At 40.7% G+C, this 23,297-nt stretch overlaps 1 protein-coding gene across 2 annotated transcripts in view; it reads left to right on the top strand.

The window, feature by feature from the left end:
• The window catches only part of CAMK4 (calcium/calmodulin dependent protein kinase IV), an 84,429-nt gene that overhangs the window by 43,478 nt on the left and 17,654 nt on the right, over window positions 1-23,297 (top strand). For both annotated transcript variants that reach the window (XM_035100264.3, XM_088653111.1), the window contains one exon: window positions 8,651-8,723. In XM_035100264.3, the coding sequence (XP_034956155.1) occupies window positions 8,651-8,723 (73 nt within the window). The remainder of the gene's footprint in view (window positions 1-8,650; window positions 8,724-23,297) is intronic.

Raw genomic sequence — 23,297 nt, 5'->3', positions numbered from 1 at the left:
GATAAAAGCTGAGATAAAAATGCCAAACATACATAACACACAGGCATATTCTTTCAAAGATGACATTTTATACCATGAATGTGGATCATAGCTTCAAAGTTTCATACCTCATAGGCTCAAATACCATGACAAAAAGTAAACAGCATGTATCATGAACATGCTGGTCACATCAGTATGTCAAACAGGTTTATCATTTATAGAAGGTCAACAGAGCAGAAGTGAGTAATGAACAGTGAGAGTTTCAGAAGGTGAATGTGGGCAAATTGCCAGTGAATGGATGTGATCAGATCTGCAGGTGAGGCAAAAGTATTCAGTCGTACCTCGGGTTACGAACACCTCGGTTTGCAAACAGTTCGGGTTACGAACTGCGCAAACCCGGAAGTGTTTTCGTCGTGCGTGCGCAGAAGCGGCGCGCGCACACACACACGGTCTGCGCATACGCAAAGCGCAAAAAATCGCGCTTTGCGCATGCGCAAAATGGCGCTGCCCATCGCGTTCGGTTTACGAACTGTTCGGGTTATGAACTGTGATCCGAAACGGATCGCGTTCGTAACCCGAGGTATTACTGTACAAGAAACAGATGGGCATTTTATAGGAAAAGGAAGTGGAGGATAAAATAACCAATCATCAAGATTTGCATCATTATAATGAGTTGTAAAAATCAGACCACTTTGAACACTTTCCCATTCTTGCGTTTTCCCTTCTGATGGCAGTGCTGCGTGATCCTAGAGGTAAGATAGACTCATAGTAATTAGTTACAGGTAGGTAGCTGTGTTGGTCTGCCGTAGTCGAAACAAAATAAAAAAATCCCTACCAGTAGCACCTTAGAGACCAACTAAGTTTGTCATTGGTATGAGCTTTCATGTGCATGCACGAAAGAAGTGTGCATGCACACAAAAAAGAAGTGTGCACGCACACGAAAGCTCATACCAATGACAAACTTGGTTGGTCTCTAAGGTGCTACTGGAAGGATTTCTTAAATTTTGTTTCATAGTAATTAGGTCCATTTTTCTGTGCTAAACATTATTTAACCAAGGAGGCCCTGTTTTTCTTATTTGCTTATATCTGTGAACTTTGAGAATTTCCTAATGCAGGTTCCTATGGGTGATTGTCTGCAGAGAGCACATTACATGGGTTCTTTCATATGGCTTTCATATCACCTGGGCCAGGGCGGTCCAGAGAGAGAGAGAGAGACTTTGCTTTCTTTCTTTTGCAATGCAGAGAAGTTTGAGCTTTGGGGTGTACCAATTGGCGGGGGAGAGAAGGGAACTTTGGTGCCAGAGAGGTTAGGTGGGTGAACTATGAACAATCATTTTCAAACATGAACTTCATAAAGTCCCAAACTCAAAATAACCTAGTAGATAATTCACTTGAGAGCTGCCTGCGAATGTCAACAACCAACCTCAAGGCGGACATCGGTCAACTGGTGAAGAATTGTCTAACTCAGACATCCCACTGGTTGTCTGCATTGTTAACAAAAGCACCTGTGTTGAGTTCCTGTCAGGGGGAAGATATCAAAACATTCCTAGAAACAAGAGATTCTGCAGATGTTCTATGAATGTCTGAAGAGCATATTCTCTTTCATTGTCCATTGTACAGTACGCTCCGTCAACATGTGCTGTCCCCTCTTTTGGGTGGTCTGGAACCCCAGTAAGGTGAAAGTGTGGGATTCTGCCTATCTGACGCTGACCAAAGGGTAACGGCCGAGTTTTTGGTAGCAGTCCTCCAAGGAGCAGGTTAACAGGGAAAACCCCAGATTCTACTATATATATATATACCGGTATATATATACACATACAATCAGTCTATGTAGCCAACTGCTGCCTTTTTTATATATATTTCAAGGCTCTTGTATGTGATTCTCTCTTTTATGGTTTTATTTGTAAAATGCCTAATAAAGGTTTGATAAGTAAGTAGTAGTAGAGTTCCTGTCAGGATAAAAGGCGGGGTAATAATAATAATAATAATAATAATAATAATAATAATAATAATTCAGAATATTCAAAACTAGTAGAGATTCTTCCAAAGTCTGTAAATAAACACAGCCTGCAAAGAAGAAGAGTGCACGATTTTGGACCACCCTGCCTTAAACACTCTCCTTCCGAATGGTCCTCGAATGGAGTTATCTTGGCTTAGTCTGCAGCTGACTCCCCCCCCCCCACACACAAAGAAATTAATAAAACTGGGGCAGGAAGGAGTTGTGAAGGGTGCAGAGAAATGACATGTTGTGTCTTAAGAGTGGAGCTATAAACTGGATTAAGAATAAAAATAAAAGGCTCTGTTTTCAAGGCCCGTACTGGCACAGTTGCTAATCAAGAATATTGAGCAGGAAAACATGAATAAGGAGCAAGGCAGAAAGGGCAACCAGTGAAGTCCAGAGACAAAGCCTGAGTGCAGACATTTCAGTCTGAAGGGCTGGGGTGGTGGCGGTGGCGGTGGTGGTTGCATGCCTAATAAGCAATGCCAATCTAGGGCTGACAGAGGTTCCCCATCCCCGCTGTAAACTGCTATGATGACGGTGAGGTATACAGAAAACATAACACTGTTTCCAGGTTTTTTTGGGTTATATAACTGCAACATAAGTTCATGTTCATCTGTGCTAAATGGCCGGATCCCGAGACAGCGTCTCGCTGTGTAGGCAGTGTCGGAAGCAGGAGAAAGCACCATTGCCAAGCACAATTCCTTTGTGACGGCTAGACAAGTCAGGATATGATATCTTACAAGGCTGGCTAGCTGACATTTGCTAAAAATTCTGAAGTAAGTGCAAAACTAGCACACTGGATTCATTTTCAAAGTCACATCACTTTGTAACTATCTAAAGATATCTTGGCAACAAGAAACTGGAAGTGCATCAATGCTGGTGGCAGGCACTGGGGAAAGCCATCCACACGCTGTCAGATTTCTTAGTGAAATAAAGAGATACCATTTTGTTTTAAATATTTTACAAACTTTTCAACAGTTTCATTCCGCAAAAGAGAAAAAACCCAAGATACCTGTAATTTTAAAAGCATTGCTTTGAGGGAAGTTTAATTTGTGCATCAGCCTCTGCTTTAGACAATCATCTAGCTATTATACGATGTTAGAAAAATGAAATAATGTAAGCTATTTAAAATAGGAGAGTAGAAGAAATATTTATTCAGTGAAGTGCCGAATGCTTCACATTATGCAGTAATATAGTTCAGTGAAGGCAATGGGCAACTGATATTTGGAATGATAATTCTTCCCAACGGGCAATAGTAGAGCCCAGTATTTTAGGATGGGCACTGCTGGTTCCTGAAAGCATTTCCAGTTTTGTTTCCAAATGGCAGCCAACCCTGTCGTAGCAAAAGACTGCCGTTTGAAATGTTTGTGTCATCAGCACTAAGAAAGACCAGGAGCTGAAGACAGTTTTGAAGTGGCACAAGATTCAAACTGGGCAATAATTGACTGGTCTGCTTAGCATAAAATTCAATTTTCGCTAATCAGCCTGAGAGAAGCACGAAATAAAGTGTATGCGTAAACATAATGCTAAATCAGCTTCTAGCACAGAAAAGTGCAGCAAATGCAACACAAATGATGGCATGCTGGAGAACTGTAGAAATTTGAGTTCTTGGTGAAGTCCAAAAACGCACCGTGAATTGCAAGAACTCGGGCCAGGAGGAAGATGAATTTCAAGTAAGCCTTCAAAAGGTTTTAGTTATGTAATGATAAGATGAATTCCAATGGGAATCAATTCCAGTATGATAGTGAGGGAAATGAAAATAAATTCCAGTGAAAAAATCCCAGGACAAGGCCCTGTTTTGCCAATTCTTCATCAGCAATGTTTTAATGGTCAGAGTGTACCAAGTATGTTTGCAAGTATGAATTGGCGAAACAGGGCCTTGTCCTGGGATTTTTTCCACTGGGATTTATTTTTATTTGCCTCACTATCATACTGGAATTGATTCCCATTTGAATTCATCTTATCATTACATAACTAAAACCTTTTGAAGGCTTACTTGAAATTCATCTTCCTCCTGGCCCGAGTTCTTGCAATTTACTGTTTATTTCTGGCATGCTGGAGAATGCAACTATTCAGCGAAACAGGTAGAGCTTGGACTTTGTTCCTCGCCAGTAGTTCTCGGAAAGGGTAGCAAACAGGGATGAAGGCAAGTTGAAGTTAAAAATCTCTGATCCTGCTTGGGAGTACACCTGTAGGGAGCAGGTTTCCATATGTGTGTCCTGCCCCCCCCCTTCACCTGCTGATTGAGAAGCAATACATACAGAAGAGAGCTCACTGATTCAGCTAATGGGGCTATATGCATATATCATGCGTCTTAGAAAATATGTGTTAACATTGACCAGCTGTTCATCTCCCTCCCCAAGAGCAACTAATCAGCATGATTGCCAATTTTCTGAATGGGCTGTACACATGCATCTCCAGCTGTTGCACACTCTGTTGAAACAGGATCAGTGTATTTTTTTATTGCAGTAAAAGTAGATTTTTAGTTTGTTACTTTCAGATGAAGATGTGTGTGGGGGAATCTTTTATAGCATGCTGAGGCACTACATTTCTTTATTATGAGCACACATGCTTAAGGGTCAAACCTGCCATTCAATATGGAAGGTGATTTCCAAGGATGCACTATAGCAGTCTTCACCCACCTTAGTCTGCCTTCCAGATGTTTTGGACCACAACTTCTAACTGTCATGGTCCGGTCAGCGGGCGGTTGAAGCCCTGGCTGAGGACGTCAGGACCAGAGGCAAGATGGTGGTGTAGGAACAGGTGCAGGGCTGAGGGTCCAGCAGCAGGCAGTCACAGGGTCAAGGAGCAAGGCAGAGGCGAAAACGAAGGTCCAAGGGTCGAGGATCAAGGCGTCAGCAAGGCGAGGGTCCAAGGAACAAGGCGTCGGTAAGGCAAGGGTCCATGGAGCAAGGCGTCAGCAAGGCAAGGGTCCAAGGAGCAAAAGGCCAGAGGCAACCAGGCAGGGATAGCGTCGCTGTGGCAAAGAGCTGAAGGGAAATGCTGAGCTTTTATCCCTCCCAGCTCTTGCCACCAGGTGCAGTGAGTTATCAAGTGGCCTCACCTGAGTGGCCACTCCTAGCTTCTCCAGCACAAGCTGAGGCAGGCCCCAGTCCTGCAAAGCACTACAGGCCCCAGAGCCTGACTCCTGCCCACACTCCTGACACTAGCAGCCTCAGCCAGGTTTTTAATTTACTTTATTTCAATACAGGGTATCTTAAACATGCACATAATTCTACCATTGAAATCAATGAGACTCAATGCTTTGTTTTTCCCTCTTATTGTGCACAACATCTTGAAAGGCCCATAAACATTCTACAAGAGGAAAGGCCATTTACAGTACAACCCTATGCATGTCTACTTAGAAGGAAGAGCCATTGAGTTCAATGGACCTTATTTGCAGGTAGGAATGGGGGGCAGGTGGGTAGAAAATCAATTCAGTTTGCGTTTAAAGGCAAGTTTACCCACTTCATGCTTTCCACAGTGCCATCTGGTGTCATAGTGTTATAACGCATATAAAATGGTTTTCATTTACTAATGTAGCTGAGTCCTAAGTGGTTTAGCAATCTAAAATGCTGCATTGAATCCAAATGTGAATTTTTGCCTTAGTGGAAACGTTTCCTTTCATGCATGTTGCGACATCATGCTTTCCCTTTTACCTACTGCAGGCCTCTGAGCCATATCCCATTATGTGATATTACACATTGTGTGTGTGTGTGTGTGTGTGTGTGTGTGTGTGTGTAGTGCAAATAGGTTTACAGCCTTACAGAGCAAACCTAAACGGGGGAGGGAGCAGCACAGAGGATTCATCACCACATCCCAAGCCCTGCTAGTTCATGCCAGGTAGTGCAGAAAGTTCAGAATGGGACCTGGAAACTCACAGTCAATCTGTGCAGTTGCTGCAAAAGTGGTTATGTGTGTTCTTGCTTCCATACGTGCACCAGGAGGTATCACATTATGTGTTTATTCTTTGTGTGGGTGTCCCACTAGTTCTCAGAACCAGTTTCCAGGGTGATTGGGGGACTTAAGTGGGCATGGCAGATTGGCAAAAATCAAATGCCCTCACTTGTGTAAGGCAAAGCCACCACTGGATGCGACCCACTGAGTTGTCTGCTTTTCCATGAAAATTTATTCTGAGAGTAGGCGGTTAAAAGGCAAAGTGATAATTATCAGGTCTTCAAATGAGCAGAAAGAAATAAGTTTTGGCTTTTTGGGGGGTTACATTGGGAGAACCCTTTCTGAACATACAGAGAAGTTATTTTTGCCTTCTCATTTCATTAAAACTGAGGGGGGGGGGTGAGTAATAGCACAAACTTCTTGCATTGTTGAGATATTTTTGGGCATCAATAAGTTAGATAATTTAGCACTTTGAAAAGCATGAGCTGACAATCGAAGGTGAGGACACTGATAAATGATCTAGACGTGTTCTTTTTTTATGTGGGGTGTGTGTGTTTTTATAGCCTCTGACAAGTTAGTGTATTTCTTCTTCTGTGTCCCATATGAGTCACTCACATGTGTCTCTGTTGTCTAATGAACTGCTGAAACAGCATTGCCAAACTATCCATTATTAGTAGTAAAACAATGTTCTGGGAAGTAACTAGAATCAATATCTTAAAAACCCCCAGTAAATATCAGAGAAAGCCCAGGCAATGATATTTTACCTCATACCCTTGACCTGCCAAGCACCATTTTTGGCTTCCTCTGATTCTCCCCATGGACTTAGGTGGCCAATATTTCTTAAATTTAAAGCTGGAAACCCTGTACAAAACAATGTTTCTGTGGTATTCCCCCCACCCCCCTGAGCTGAGCTAGATTAATCTTTTTCTCTCTCTTTTGGATCAATAGAGTAATAAAAGTGAGTCTGTGGGAAAGGTTGGCTGTCGAATGCCTCAGTGCCTCAAAATATACCAACTTTCTTGCTTTCTATTTCTAACTCAGAAGCACTTTGCAATTGATTGTTCAAGGTTATTTTGCTGTATTATTTTCATTGTACTGTGGTTATTACTATAGCATGGAGGCAATCTTCTTTTCTAAGGAGCTGTGCTGTGATCACATTTTAGTTCACGGAGCCTTCAGCCAGTGAACAGCCTGAAAACAAAATGCTGCTTCTGTACAGGAGACCACAGATTATTTCTGCAGTCTTCAAATCATTTATTCTGGAGTAGATCCATTGATTTAACTGCAACTGCCACAGAGTAAAAGGTATGAGGATTATTCCTCTACAACAGGGGTCAGCAACCTTTTTCAGCTGTGGGCTGCTCCACCGTTCCTCAGACCATGTGGTGGGCCGGATTATATTTTGAAAAAGAATAATGCCCCACAAATAACCCAGAGATGCATTTTAAATAAAAGGACACATTCTACTCATGTAAAAACACACTGATTCCTGGACCATCCGCAGGCCAGATTGAGAAGGCGATTAGGCCGCATCCGGCCCCCGGGCCTTAGGTTGCCTACCCCTGCTCTAAAATGATATTCTGTGCAATGGAGCTATGGCAATGGGAATGCTTGGTCCTATGCTGCAGCTTTTAGTAGTTGCAATGCAATCAAAAGCTCCTAAAAAGTTATGAATGCAAGTAGCATCCTGATGCTTTGTTAGCCTTAGGATGCAGTCACTTCACCTGCACTCTTAACTAGGGCTAGATGGTTTACTTCAGATTAAATCATAAAATCACTGTTACCACCTACATGCCAGGAGTATGGCCAATCTCTCAGCCATATGCATGCCCAGCCAACACAACCATGGGAATAGTTTCAGCTATATCCATAGAGCCTGGTTCAGGGTTTCCTTGTTTGGGAAGCCAACTGTGTGGTCTAGCTTTTCAGTAGTTATCAATAACAACACTGAGATTCCCATTCTGTAAAAATAAGGCAATAAGGAACAGTACTTAGACCTGAAAGTTGTATCACAGAATGAAACTAGTGTATATATACACAAAATAAAAGGCATATTATGGCCTTACCTATTCCTGACTTTTCCTGTACAGTATATCACTTTTATTTCATTATAGCTAGCCTTGGTTAGGCTTGCAAGCCATTACTTTAGTCCTTTACACACTGTCAGAAATAAATAGCATTTTACTCAGAAGGGCTTATTCCTGACTAAGAGTATGGAGTTTGTGCATCTGCCTTTTAATTCTGGAGTTCATAAGTATGAACATTTTTTATGGTAGCCTTTTAAGGATACTGCATTTATTAGCACAAATTTATTTCATTCCCATAGCACTTAAGCTGATGTCGTGAAAAACAATCTCTTTGTTATTAGCTGAGAATCAGAGTTGCTGTATACTTGGTAAATCTATTTTTAGCTATGAGCAAGTGGCTTTTTTATTCTGCAGGAGACTTCCTAGACTATAAGATGTGTCTGCTCTGATTACTGTGTGATTAATTTTTAATAGCACATTTACCTAGGTCTGTGCTTTCTGTTGAGTCTGAAGTGAAATTTTGTGCCAAGTGAAAATGTTCCTCTTCAGCCAGGCCTTGGACTGATTTGCAATCTTTGTCATTTTAAATGTGTTGGTAGGAGGGGTTGTGGGTGTGTGTCATTTTTGTTCTTGCTTTTACTATGTGTTTTGTATGTTTATGCTGTGTTTTGTTTTGTTTGTATGTTTATGCTAAGGGCAGTATACAAATTTATTATAAATAAATAAATCTTCTATTTCTTTATAGGATTGTGGAAAAGGGATATTACAGTGAACGAGATGCTGCGGGTGCCGTCAAGCAAATCCTGGAGGCAGTTGCTGTAAGCATTACTAGTCTCAGACTCAGCTTAGAATAATCTTTCACTTACCTGGAGCAATTTGTGCAATCAATATACATATAGGTGTGACAGCTCTTGCCTACAATTCTTGGGTTGGTTTTCTGCTTACCTGTCTAAATCAGCGGCATCTTTGAGACCTAAGTGATCTTGCGATAGCAGCATCTTTCCTGCTGCACACCTGAATGATTGTTATCACAGCTCACTTTCTGTGAAACCTATTTATTTTCACTCTTGGTCATTTATGTCAAGAATGAGGAGGCAGCTTTGATACTTTCTGCTGTGTGCCAATAGCTATCCGTTCATTCTGGTAAAGCATCTTTAGTATATAATTTTTATATTTAGGCAGTTTGGGGTGTATGTTTCTTACTGTATAGAGAGTTAACAAAATAACAGCAGATGTTCAAAGGCAGCATTGAGTTTTGTATTCAAATGGAGAATGGATCTTGGAAAGGTATAAACTGAGTCCTAAAATGTGGGGCCAGATAGCATTCTACACACCAACTTCCCTGGTTACCATTTGATGGACAATGTTTTAAAATCCACATGATTCATTTTGCCCATGATGAGTGGCTGGGCATGTGGTGAAGCAGTTAAAGATTGCTTCATCCCAAACTGAAAGCTTAGCCTGAGCCATTGCCAGTGTGGGCTTGAGAAGTAATTCTACAATCCAAGCAATCTGCAGGACAGGACCTTGCATTCATTGGGTTGTGATCCAATGCTCTCTGTGCATGAGTGGAACAGACTTCTGCTTGTGCAACAGGACATCACCTTCCTCTGTCCCTCTTGCAGCCCACTGTGCACCCTCAAAATCTGCTCCAGAGGGTTGGGTTAAGTTTGGAGCAGATCATTGCATTGCGGAAACTAAACCAGCACATTGGGGTTGCTTTGCTCACCTGACCTCTCTCCATTGCTTCTGGAGGGGGGCAGGCAACACAGCAATGACATAAGGGTAATGCAGACACAATGTGGAGCCCATCTGGCACTAATTCCAATGTGTTTGCACTGCGCTAACATCTCTGCTGCCTCCCCCTCCCCTTTCCTTCCCAGTATGCAGCAGCAGCAACACAGCTGGAAGGAGGTCAGGTGAGCAGCTTTTCCTTATTCTGTGACATTTATTCTAACAAAATACAAATTAACCCTTTGCTAACTTTTTCGTACATTGCTACAAACATGAAGTAAAGGAAGTCAGAAACCATCAAGAATCAGTTCAGTGGTCCTGTGTGAGTCATCATATTTAAACAGGTCCACTGCATTTCACTGCTGATCCAAACCATTGGCAAATGGGTTTTTTTTTTAGCAGCTATCATGTTGCCTAGTACTGTAATACTGTATCAGTATTCTATGTTGCCTTCTAAATGATTACCTGTTAGCTTAAAGTTGGGGCAATAACTAGGAAGGCTCTGCTTCATCCCCATACTGACTTCAGCTTGGAGTTGGAGGGATCTTTCAAACAGTGTTGGACTTCTCAGATACAGTATCTGTAAAGTAGATGGGTGTGTGTACAAATCTTAAACTCAATCAGAAAGTGGATGAAGGCTGCTGCCACCCAGCTGAATGAGCCACATAATCAAACACAGAGGAAAGATGCAGGAAACAACCAGATTTATTCTGTGCCTGTAAACTACAACTTTCGACAAAAGTGTGACATTTTAAAGTGCCCATGGAGGAGCTGCTGCTGCTGCTGCTGCAGTGGAGAGTACCTTCAGTTTAATCTTACCTAGGAAGTAGTCACATTGAGGCGTCTGCAGTAGAAAGCAGGATCTGAGTAAACACCAGTTCAGTGGTCAGAATTATAGGTGAGGCATGATGTTCTTGGGCAGAAGACAGGAGGCACGGTGCAGGGCTAAATCTGAAAAGAGCTTTAATTGTTTATCCAGCTCAGAGATTATTGGGGGCTACTGTGCTCTGAAATACTACTAAAGGGAGCCATAGCTCAGGCCACGCTCTCTTTAAATGGTCACCTCGCCATCAAAGCAACATCAGCCCAGGCCACACACTGTAGTGGCAAAAGCTATGAAGAGCTCCCCTTGGGATTGAAGATAGGGTGGGGGCTGTAGAGGATGCACCTGAGGATGCTAGAAGAAACACCTCAGGATTCATAAATAGAGGGTGAGATGTCCTTTATTGATACCTGAAGGAGCATCTCCACCCCCTTCATTCTGCCCAGACTTTGAGGTCCAGCGCCGAGGGCCTTCTGGCAGTTCCCTCACTGCGAGAAGCGAAGTTACAGGGGATGAGGCAGAGGGCCTTCTCGGTGGTGGCGCCCGCCCTGTGGAATGCCCTCCCATCAGATGTCAAAGGAATAAACAAATATCTGACTTTTAGAAGACATCTGAAGGCAGCCCTGTTTAGGGAAGTTTTTAATGAATGATGTTTTAACGTATTTTTAATCTTTTGTTGGAAGCCACCCAGAGTGGCTGGGGAAACCCAGCCAGATGGGTGGGGTATAAATTATTATTATTATTATTATTATTATTATTATTATTATTATTATTATTTCTCCTCTTTGGTGGAGGAATCAGCAAGGAGTGCTATCCAGTAAGAAGAAGAGTTTGCCATGAGTTCCTCCTGTGTGTCAACCCCCACCACCATGGCTTCTTCAAGCTTCTCCTCCTCATTTCTGGGGGTCATGACATGCTTCCCCATTCATTGTCACGTCAGCATAATCTCTGTGCATACATTGGCTGCATGCATGATGCTAAGGTGAATGAGAAATCCTTGCAAGTTAAAGAAACTATTTTAATCACCACAGTGGTTTGAAGCTCAGGAATATTCCACCACTACTCCCTTTGCCTTTATTGTGCAGTGAATTCAAGTCTTATTATCCATGTGCCTCAGCATGCACAATTTTATTTTAAAAGCATTAACTTGGAAACACATGAAATTACAAATGTCCAGAGAGAAAAGAGGCTGTTACAGGAAGACATTGAAGCAAATTGCCCCAAAATGTGTGCGCGCAGGGTGTGGGGGAATTAGCCAAATATTATGTTCCATTTAACTAAAGAAAAAAAAGTGAGGCATTGGGTCTCATTTTAATTCCATTGCCTTGGTTATATGGCTGTTTATACTACAAATGTCAGGTCATGAAGTGCTAGAATATTCTGTTCCATTCTGTAGGAACTGAGGAATTTCAGAACTACCGGTAATTGATCTTCTGTTGCTCTTTCAATGAAGTTCATTAGAATCCTGTTTATGATATGCTAGTTTAAATATAATGACTCACAGAGGACTACTGAACTGATACTTGATGGCTTCTAACTGACTTCCTTTACTTCATGTTTGTAGCCACGTAATAAAAAGTAAACAAAAGGTTAATTTGTATTTTGTTAAAATAAATGTCACAGTACAAAGAAAAGCTAGGATGCAGATGCGATAGAGATATAACGTTTAGGAAAAGAGAGCCAGTGTGGCATAGAGGTCAGACTAAGACTGAGGAGGCAGAAGTTAAATTTTCACTCAACATGAAGTTTGCTGGGTGTTTTTGACTGACCTTAAACCAAGGAACCAATGCAGTATGGTGGAACATGGCATGCTAGTAGTTGCAGCCACTGGGAGTGCTGTAAGTGAGCAAGTGGCTCCAACAAAGAGAGGTCCTAAGGCTTTTGCTCTACGAGGGCAGACACATGGCTTGGAGCCTAGAAGTTCCCTCGAGATGTGTTACCACATACATTGGTAGGTCAGCCTGGGTATTTGTGTCCATGTGGAGGTGATTGGTTCATCAGGAGTGCAGGCTCTGAAAGACCTGACTTAGGGTTCTTGGCCCCCAGAGCCCCCACTGTGGCTTAGGCAATTGGGAACCAACATCCCATGGGCAGTCCTGGCCCACAAGAGTCTCAGTTTAGCCCTTGAGGGCATCTTCCCCCCAAAAAAAACCCCACGCCCACCTGTCAATCAGCTGACATTCTTCCAACGGGTAAGTGACAGCTGATGGGCAGAAGGCGAAGTTCAGTTCTGCTTTGGCTGCATACCCCAGTTCCTTGTAGCTCATCATGCTTATGTGCGTGTCTTTTATGTCCGAAAGAATTATTCTCATTCCCATGTTCTGCCACTTCCCTTTGCCTCATTTTCTGCCAGTGCATCTGACTCCCAAGTTGAACATCCAGGTTATAGAATATCCAGGAGTCTCCTTGGCAGGTAATTCCACACACTGAGCTTTTCTAGATGTATCGCACAGCTGGTAGGAATGGATTAGCATGTTACCCTCTCTAAACCCTAGTTAAAATGAGTTGTGGGACATAATTTTCTACAGTAGATATGATCCAGGATGATGATTGACCCTGGGATTCATATAACAATTCATATAATTAGAAGTTCTATGGTAAAATAAGCCCCAGTCGCAATGTTGTGTTATGTGCATTTGCGCTTTTATGTGGAAATAAACAAAAGCCTACCTCTGTTAAACGAACCATGCTTTCTTCTTCTAACCACTTTTTAAAAGGCTCTGGGTGATTATTTCATGTCCTTTAGCAAATGTATAGGAAAACAGTACATGCCGTCCCCCGTAAAAAATATTACTCAAAAGTTTACCTTTAGGACACAGTTTAAATAATAGTAGAAGGGCTTTTATTTTTCCGTTGTTTGTGTCTACTAAGAACCCCTTTCAAAAACTGATAAATGAAGTAAACTATAAAAGGAGAACTCACATTCATCAACTTGGGGAACCGAAGTAGGATTCCTAGAACTCTGCCTTCTTCCAGTGGTTTTAAATTCATGAGAAAAATTGGGCAATGATTCAGTGTCCATTCAGAAACTGAACTTTTGACAGTGTTTATTTCATGAAATATTGAGTGCTCTGGTCATTAATTTATTGTCAGGAGTCAATTTTGATTTATTTGCCTTTGCTTTTATTCTATAACGAAGTGTAGACATAAATAATAGTATGGACGATTAGCACATAAACATTGCAAAGTATTTAGTCTTAATTTGTTTTTCTTGAACTGTTATAGAATAATAGAGTTGGAAGGGTCACCTATATCATATGAATACTTTAAACACACACATCTTAGCTTGCTTTTAAAAAATAATAATAATGAAATAGGCAAATAGTTTTTTATGTGAACTATACACTAGAGCAGGGAGAAGGCAATTTTTTGTGGTAGTGCACATGTATAAGGTCCCAGGTTCATGACTAGTTTCTCCAGCTGAAGTAGCTCAGCCCTTTAAAAGATACTGCCAGTTAGGGTAAATAGTACTGGACTGCAGACCCTAAATCCAGCTCGAATAAAGGCAGCTCCTCAAATATATCAACTGTTAAACTTAGGTCCAAACCAAACATTAAAATTAATTTTATGATTTTTAAAAAATGAACTTTCCAATATATCTATCCAGATTTTGAATGGAGAATCCAGATTCATTTTTGAATGTGAAACACTTACCTCAGCAATTTGAATCAAAATGCTTTTAGCCTTAACAGATTTTCCTGACTGAAACCTGTCAAAATCAAAACATGCGAAATCTCATGAAGCCGTCTACTACTAATTATCATTGCATGTTGTCTATCAAACGCTGTCAGACATGAAATACAGTTGAATGACAACCAACTTATTGTCGAATATGAAACATTATTTCATTGCAACTTCCAAATATCCATTTATTTCCCCCTCTGTAAAACAAAGGTAAGTTGCAAAACTTTGCAACTGTGTTGCAAAACTTTGCAACTGTGTCTAAGGAAATTGGAAGGTCAGTTTGGCACAGAGAAAAAGCAGAACTCAAGACCTAAGATTGGAGGAGCTGGGTGCTACAAAAGCCGCTGGAGAATCAGGAAGTTGGGAAGAAGCCAAGGGTCTTCACAGAGAGGCCTATTACCAGAGCCGGTCATTCTCTTCTGGCAAGCTACAATTAGGCATGATGGACAAAGTTCTACCCTGTTTCTCATATTTTAAGGCATCCCCATAAAGTAAGCCATAGCAGGATTTTTAAGCATTCAAGGAATATAAGCCATACCCCGAAAATAAGACATAGTGATAGGAGCAGCAGCAATGCCGGCCGCAGCAGCAGGAGGAGGAAAAAAATAAGACATCCCTTGAAAATAAGCCATAGTGTGTTTTTTTGAGGAAAAAATAAATATAAGACGTGTCTTATAATATGAGAAACACGGTAGAGCAGGCATGTCAAACCTGCGGCCCTCCAGATGTTTTGGCCTACAACTCCCATGATCCCTAGCTAGCAGGACCAGTGGTTGGGGAAGATGGGGATTGTAGTCCAAAACATCTGGAGGGCCGCAAGGTTTGACATGCCTGTTCTAGAGTGTGTAGGTCATCAACCTAATACCTTCTGGAATGAGTCCACAGCAAACAAAACATACTGAAGCAATTGTGCTAATACAAGACCCATGACACTTCACTAAACTGCTCTGCAACCAGCAGGCCGTTCAAAGCAGGATGCAATAAATTTTATTCACAAAGTTTTTTGTTAACATGTTGCGACGAAAGTCCCTCTCACTTTCCGTCTTATAACTCTGACCTCTCAATTATTAAAAGCTCTAGCAGGGATTTCTGAGGTAAATCAAACCTCCCACTTATCCCTCTAGCCTTTCTTTAAACCCTCTAGCACTCGTGGGTTTTCAAAAATAAAAGAGAGTCCTCTTCCACCCTAAACATGACCAGGTACCTATATAGACTTGGGGCTATAAATAAGACTGTTCCTATGTGTGCTCAGATAAGGGTTTCCCTTCACTAGAACCTCCCTTACTGTAAAGCTAGCCTCCTTCCTGAGGTAACTTTATTATCACTCAGAACCTGTCTCCTCCTTTAGCCCCCCCCCTTTCTTGGTGCTCTCTCAGCCACAACCTAACCTTTCTCCTCTAAAAGGCAGTTTTGACAGTTTAAAAGAGTTCCCCACCACCTGGGTTCCTGGGTACCTTAGCTGGAAAATGAAATAGACGATTACTAATGTGACACTTTAAAGATGGATATTTATTGGCTTGAATCTTAATGGTTGCTTTCTGGTAACATTGGTACAAACTTAATTTCACAGGTAACGTTCTTGGTAATCAAATAACAGAATACCTATCCACTACTTCACCTACTCTAATTCTCCCTTCTCCACAACCACCCAAGCTCCCACACAAAAAAACCCCAACCGCCAACTGACATAACTGTTCCCCTTTCCATTTAAACCCCATGCAGGCCACGCCTCCCATGGAATGTTGCTGTCAGTTAACCAGGAGTCTGGGTTAACCCTTCGATAGGTCGGCTGCGAAACAAAAACATAACATAACCGTTTCAAATTTGCCACACATGTCATAACAGATCACTGAGTAATCACTCAACTGAGTAGTCCGTAAGAACCTAAGAAGAGCTGTGCTGGACAAAAAGCCCATCTAGTCCAGCGTTCTCTTCTCCAGATGCAGGACGTGGGTGCAATCGTACTCTCCCAGCTGCAATCCCTAGCAAGTACAAGGTGAGTCTTTAAAAAGAGGCCCCGTGGAACATGTGTACTCTGTATCCACGGGGCCTGTTTTAAAGGACTCACCCGTAGTATTCAGAGGTGGTACACAGCCAGCATTAGGAGCCATTGACCATGATCACTATGTATGTACTATTTCCATTGTCCCCAGATACCCTAAGACTCAGAATTACCCAGAAAAGCTCCAATGACCAACATTTCATTGATGCAACAGTGCAGAACCATAATCATTTCATTGATCACACCGCCATGACTGCTCAATATGTTCAAAAGCAGAATCTAGACCTGCTTAGTTATTTTTGCCCAATTATTCACTCTACGTGCACTTTAGTTGTCATCCTTGATATTTCAGCATATGCAGCTCTTTGTGGTGCCCAGGGATTACTTGAGCTCTAGTCAGCGGGAACAGTTAGTAGTAATCTCATTGCTGCTCTGCCCAACTGAGAATTTCCTGGCTGAACTTGACAACAGTTGATAGGCACTAAAATACACAAAACACGTGGAATTGTTAACAGCGTTAGAACCATTTCTGTTTTGAGGAAATTATACAGGTATTTTCTGCGGTTCCATTTAAAAATGAAGCACACCTGCACAGTAATGAAAACTAACCTTGCCAACATACAAATATACCAAAAAGGGTACCTCTGTGTGCCTGAAAATTCAGTAATGCTGATTTAGCCAGCATTCTCGAATAAGCTAGAACTTCATGCTATAGCTATAGACATGCAAGGTTAAATCTCAAGTTCTGTTGACTCTACATCCTGCTGCAGACAGCATTGTGCCAGCTCTGTTGTGGTCTGCCTTTAGATATGAGCCAGCATCAAATCGATTTTAAATGAACATCCTTTGTAACACTGCAGATACTGTCATATCCTCAGGAAGCCTTTCATCTGTGAAAGCAAAGACTGCAGTTCTGAAACCCTTTGAGTTCAGTGCACTTGACTTGGTATTCCAAAAAAAGCTGCTTTATATTTATGAGTTATTCAACTCAGGCACAATATTTTATTAATGGTTATATATTTTAAATTACTCTTTCCTTTCTTTCGGCCATTTTCTTTTGTACTAGTACTTTTGGTAATTTGGAGCCATTGTGTACAAGCTAAATTAAAACCTGCCATTCTCATAAAGAGCAAGAAACCACTGGCAATTTCAGAGAAATATTGGTGCCTTATTGCTTTATATAACCAAGTTCCTTTGCTCTCCAGCTTTGTATATTAATCTGCAATAATACAAATGCAACAGAGTAGAGGAAAATGCATCAGTGTATTTTTGCGTATGCGTGGAGGTGTACCTAAGCTCCCGAGCACCCTTGAGAAGGAGCTATATTAACCCTCCCCTCTATCCCTTACACCCTTGGCAAGGAGCTATACTGGGAGATACTATGGACCTGAAAGTCTAAAAGGGAGTCTACAGACTGGTGGGCAGGTTCCTAGCCACTCCAAATCAGAGTGGAAAGGTATGATTTTTGTGCCTGCCCTCCCAGGCCTGCTCCCAGCCCACCTGCCAAACGCTTACACAACCCAGCTCACCTGCCAAACTTGGCCACAAGGCTGGTCCTGATAAGAATCTTGTTTGTGGAGCCGAAAGGATTCCCCATCCTAGGCTAGAGAAGGAAATAATCTGATCTGAAATAAGGAAACTTTAGAGTAGAAAATACATCCAGGGCAATGGAGGATCTGTCAAACTACCTTCACCTCTTCTCACACCTATTGCTAACATATGGACCAAAATGTACGAAGCTTTCATCGTTTACAAGTGGGACACTAATCTTAAAGGATGCTTGACTCCTGCAGAGGAAGAAGCAGAATGGAAGCTGTTTGGACAACCCAATCCTGTCAGATTAGGTTTCAGGACTATTTGCCTACGGTCATTTTAAATTCCCAGTGAAGCTCTTCCTCTCACTTGCTTCTGTGCATGAATGACAAATGAGGAGTGCAACTGTGCAGCAGTCCGTGTAAGACAGCACTCACACTAATTTTACATGTCCAGGCCTGGATATTTTGCCATGAGAAAGTGACTTGTATCACAAGCGTTGGAATATGTAGAGGTGAAATTTGTAAACAGGAGTGAAGAGGACAGCTGACTGTAGCCGTAACGTTCTGATTCAGCAGCAGAGCAAAGTTGCAGTGGTTATTTCAAATTAAATTCGGAAAAACAAACAGATATTCAAATAATTTGGGAAGCTAAAAAAGCAGTAATCAGAGGGTACTTTATAAAACAAGATTCAATACGAAAGAAAATCAATGAGAACGAAAAAAAGAAACTTTACGAGGAAATAAGAAAAAAAGAAAAAGAACTAGATAAACAACCTACCAACGAGAAAATTAAAAAGGAGTTAAAACTATTGCAAACAGAATATTCATGTAAAATAGATCAAGAAATGGATAAAAATTGGATAATGTATAAGCAAGATAATTTTGAATTTGCAAACAAACCAGGGAAATATTTGGCATGGAAGTTAAAAAAAAAGAATTAGTGAAAAGCGGATAAATAAAATCACAGTAAATAAAGAAGTCATAGACAACCCTAAGAAAATAATAAGAGAATTTGTCAATTTCTATAGAGAATTATATAAGGAAGATCTGAAAATAGGAGAAGAAGCAGAAAAATATCTAGTTAAACATAAGATCCCACATATTACTAAAGAAGAAATTAAAAAGTTAAATGCCCCAATTACAGAAACAGAAGTTAGGAAGGCAATAAAAAAGATGAAAATAGGTAAAACTCCCGGCCCCGATGGTCTGCCAACGGAATATTATACAAAAATGGAGGAAATAATAACCAATCCACTGGTGGAAATTATGAACCAGGTGATGAAAACAGGCAAAATCCCGGATTCTTGGAGGGAAGCTTATATAACACTCATACCCAAGCAAGGGGGAGACCCAGAAAAGATGACAAATTATAGACCTATCTCACTCCTAAACTGTGACTATAAAATTTTCACCAACATACTGGCTACAAGACTGAAAGAAACAATAAAAGATATTATACACCCAAACCAGTTGGGTTTCCTCCCAGGGAGACAGATCTCTAATAATACGAGGAACATCATTGATATTATAGAGTACCTGGAGGTAAACATTGATAAAAAAGCCGCGCTCCTACTTATCGACGCCGAAAAAGCGTTCGATAATGTTTCTTGGAAATTTTTGAAAAAGCAATGGGAAATGATGGAGCTGGGGACGCAGTTTAGGAGAGGATTGGAGGCCATCTATGAACAACAAAAAGCTAGACTCTTAATCAACGGGAACCTGACAGAGGAAATCAAAATAAATAAAGGTACTAGACAGGGGTGCCCCCTCTCCCCACTTCTATTCATTCTAGCATTAGAACCGCTACTCCAGCACATCAGGACTGAAGAGAACATAAAAGGAATTAGGCTTGGGAGAAACTCCTACAAGGTCAGGGCGTTTGCCGATGACCTAATTGTGACAACACAGGACCCTGAGGTAGGAATACCAGCAGCCCTAGATGCAATCAGAGAATTCGGAGACTCGATGGGTTTAAGAATAAATTATCAAAAAACAAAAATGTTGACAAAAAATTTAAATAAGGAGGAAAAAGAGAAATTAGAGGACATAACCAAATTAGAAATAAAAAAGAAAGTAAAGTATTTAGGAATTTGGATCTCAAATAATAATTTAAATTTGATAGAAGATAATTATAGTAAAACCTGGAGAGAGATAAAGAAAAATATGGAAAAGTGGAATAAATTCCACCTATCTCTATGGGGTCGAATCTCCGCGGTAAAAATGAACATCTTACCGAAATTGATGTTCCTGTTCCAGACAATACCCATATTAGGAGGGAAAACTTGTTTTAAGGAATGGAGGAAAGACCTAGCGAGGTTTGTCTGGAACGGGAAAAAACCAAGGATAAAACATCAATTGTTGATAGACAAGAGAGAAAGGGGAGGCTTTGCACTCCCCGATCTGGAACTCTATCATGCGGCTGCTGGGCTAGTATGGTTGAGAGAATGGATAGTTTTGAAAGAAAGAGAGTTATTGGATTTGGAAGGCCATAATACAAGATTTGGATGGCACGCATATTTGTTATATGGGAAAATAAAATCACACAGAGGATTTTTAGATCACATCATAAGGAAATCCCTGTACAACATCTGGACCAAGTTCAGAGGAATTCTAGAGCCCAAAATTCCATTATGGGCCTGCCCAACGGAAGCCTTTGCGATTAAACGAAGAAATATGGATTGGAGCTGGCCGTCATACAGAGAGGTTATAGATATAGAGAATGGAGAGATAATTCTAAAAAAGTATGAGGACATTAAAGGAAGGATGACGGACTGGCTCCAATACTTTCAGCTGCGCCAAAAATTAGCTGTAGATATCAGCAATGGATTGGCTAGGGAAACATCAAGATTTGAAAAAGAACTATTAATAAAGAAAAAGAAAAATATCTCAGGGATATATGACCTCCTACTAGAGTGGGAAACTAAAGAAGAGCTAACCAAAACGGTCATGATTAAATGGGCGCAGGACTGTGGACATAATATAACAACAGAGCAATGGCAACGTTTGTGGACCAAAGATCTGAAATTCACAGCGTGCTATTCACTGAGAGAACATAGCATGAAAATGCTATATAGGTGGCACCTCTACCCACAGAAGTTAGCAAAGATGTATAAAGGGAGAAGTCCTGAATGTTGGAGATGCGGGAAAGAACCTGGATCGTACTTCCACATGTGGTGGACGTGCGATATAATTAAAGACTATTGGGATAAGATCTATAATGAAATCAAAAAACTATTCAAAACAACAGTTAAAAAACAACCCGTAATCTTCCTCTTAGGCATTTTGCCCGACAACTTTAAAAAGGAAGATAGAAAACTTATGATGTATAGCTTGACCGCCGCTAGAATTCTGATTGCAAGGAAATGGAAGGATAAACTACCCCCTACTATAACAGAATGGCAAACTTTGTTGATTGAATATTTACAGCTAGCGAAATTAACAGGCTGGGTGCGGGATATAGAATATCAAAAGATATCCAAAGAATGGAAAGTTTTTAGAGAGTATTTAAAAACATATAGCAATAACAATATTCTATTGGCAGAACTTGAGCGATATCTGTAAAATATAAAAAGGGAAACTAAGAAAAGTGAGGAAGAATTTGTGGTTAAAGCTGATATAAACCAACCTGTGGGTAATAATATCAATAACAACAACAAAATTAGATATACTGGTGAAGGGTTGGAAGTTTGGTTTATTTGTGGAAATGGAATACATTCAGAGATATGGTTTCGGTATGTATAATTTTAGTGTTGAGAATTTGGTTTGGTTGGATGTATTTTGTCATATATTTTATTTGTTTGTTTACATCTGGAAAGATCTGGTGTAAATAACTTTTAAATCCTTATTCGAAATAAAGGTATTTTAAAATTTAAAAAAAAATAATAATCTTAAAGGATGCTTGACTCCTGCAGAGGAAGAAGCAGAATGGAAGCTGTTTGGACAACCCAATCCTGTCAGATTAGGTTTCAGGACTATTTGCCTACGGTCATTTTAAATTCCCAGTGAAGCTCTTCCTCTCACTTGCTTCTGTGCATGAATGACAAATGAGGAGTGCAACTGTGCAGCAGTCCGTGTAAGACAGCACTCACACTAATTTTACATGTCCAGGCCTGGATATTTTGCCATGAGAAAGTGACTTGTACCGTGTTTCTCATATTATAAGACACGTCTTATATTTATTTTTTCCTCAAAAAAACACACTATGCTTATTTTCAAGGGATGTCTTATTTTTTTCCTCCTCCTCCTGCCGCGGCCGGCATTGCTGCTGCTCCTATCACTATGTCTTATTTTCGGGGTATGGCTTATATTCCTTGAATGCTTAAAAATCCTGCTATGGCTTATTTTATGGGGATGCCTTAAAATATGAGAAACAGGGTATCACAAGCGTTGGAATATGTAGAGGTGAAATTTGTAAACAGGAGTGAAGAGGACAGCTGACTGTAGCCGTAACGTTCTGATTCAGCAGCAGAGCAAAGTTGCAGTGGTCTAGAACACAAATTCTGAAATATAAATGATGTTCCCTGAATCCAGCTCTTTATTCCTACCATTGATTCAGGTTGGGTTTTACCTCTTGTAGTTTCATAGGACAAGACCTACAGTAGCTCATCAAATATGTTAAATAAACAGTCTTAGGACTGCCATATTTCAAAAAGTAAAAACCAGGAGGTTGCACTGATATCCTGTTGAGGTTTTTTTTTTTTAAAAGGAAACCACCAAAACCTTTGAGCTTTTTAAGTAAAATCCCCAAGTTGTTCATCTTTTTTTAAGACCAACCCCAAAGGTTTTTTTTTTTTTTTTACAAAAATACCAAAAAAACCAATTTCTCGCTTAACTTGCCTAAGATCCAGGGCAAAGTGCTGCCTTTCAGAAATTCTCCATGGACATCAATTCCATCTTTGAAATCCCAGTAATATCTGGGAAAATCCAGACGTATAGCAGCTCTAAACAATCTGTTAAAAAATGTAACTGATGCCCAATACTTGTCTTTGACAACTAGACATTTATGGTATTGTAAAACTCCATTGAGATGCATGTGGGTTATATTTCATCCATGTGGGAACAGAGTTCCTTGATCATTTGTTGTTAATAGCCCATCCCTGGGCTATCACCTCAACACAAGAAGCTTAGCCTACTTTAATTAGCTTTTAACACTTGGCTTAATTATAGGATTAGAAATGTCCAGCACACAGCCTAATACACACAGGTCTGGCTTAATATACACAGGTCTGACACCTAGAGTTTTAACACACAGAACCTTGATGAAATTCTAGCACTTACTGCTTCCAGGAATTTACAAATATCTAGCGCCCATAAACTCATAAGAATATACTGCATATTCTCCCTTCATTTAGGGTGATATTCAAGTAAGTTTTACTGAGAGTAGACCCACTGAAATGATGGACTTAACTTTGTTGGGTCTACTCTCAGTAAAACTTACTTGAATATAATCCTTGGTTTTCAGCAGGCTGCCATGCAGTGCAGCTCAGCAGGACATGTGTGTGTGTGTGTGTGTGTGTGTGTGTGTTGCGTGTCTAATAGTACAGAGTAATTAGATTTCTAGCTGCTGTTTTTGAAATGACGCAGTCATAGTAGGTTCTGTTTTGAAAAACAAGGA

Source organism: Zootoca vivipara, chromosome 10, assembly GCF_965207765.1.
Source record: "Zootoca vivipara chromosome 10, rZooViv2.hap1.1, whole genome shotgun sequence".
In the NCBI taxonomy this organism is placed as follows: Eukaryota; Metazoa; Chordata; class Lepidosauria; order Squamata; family Lacertidae; genus Zootoca; species Zootoca vivipara.
Note: the sequence above shows the minus strand (reverse complement) of the source record. Positions and strands in the feature narration are given on the sequence as shown.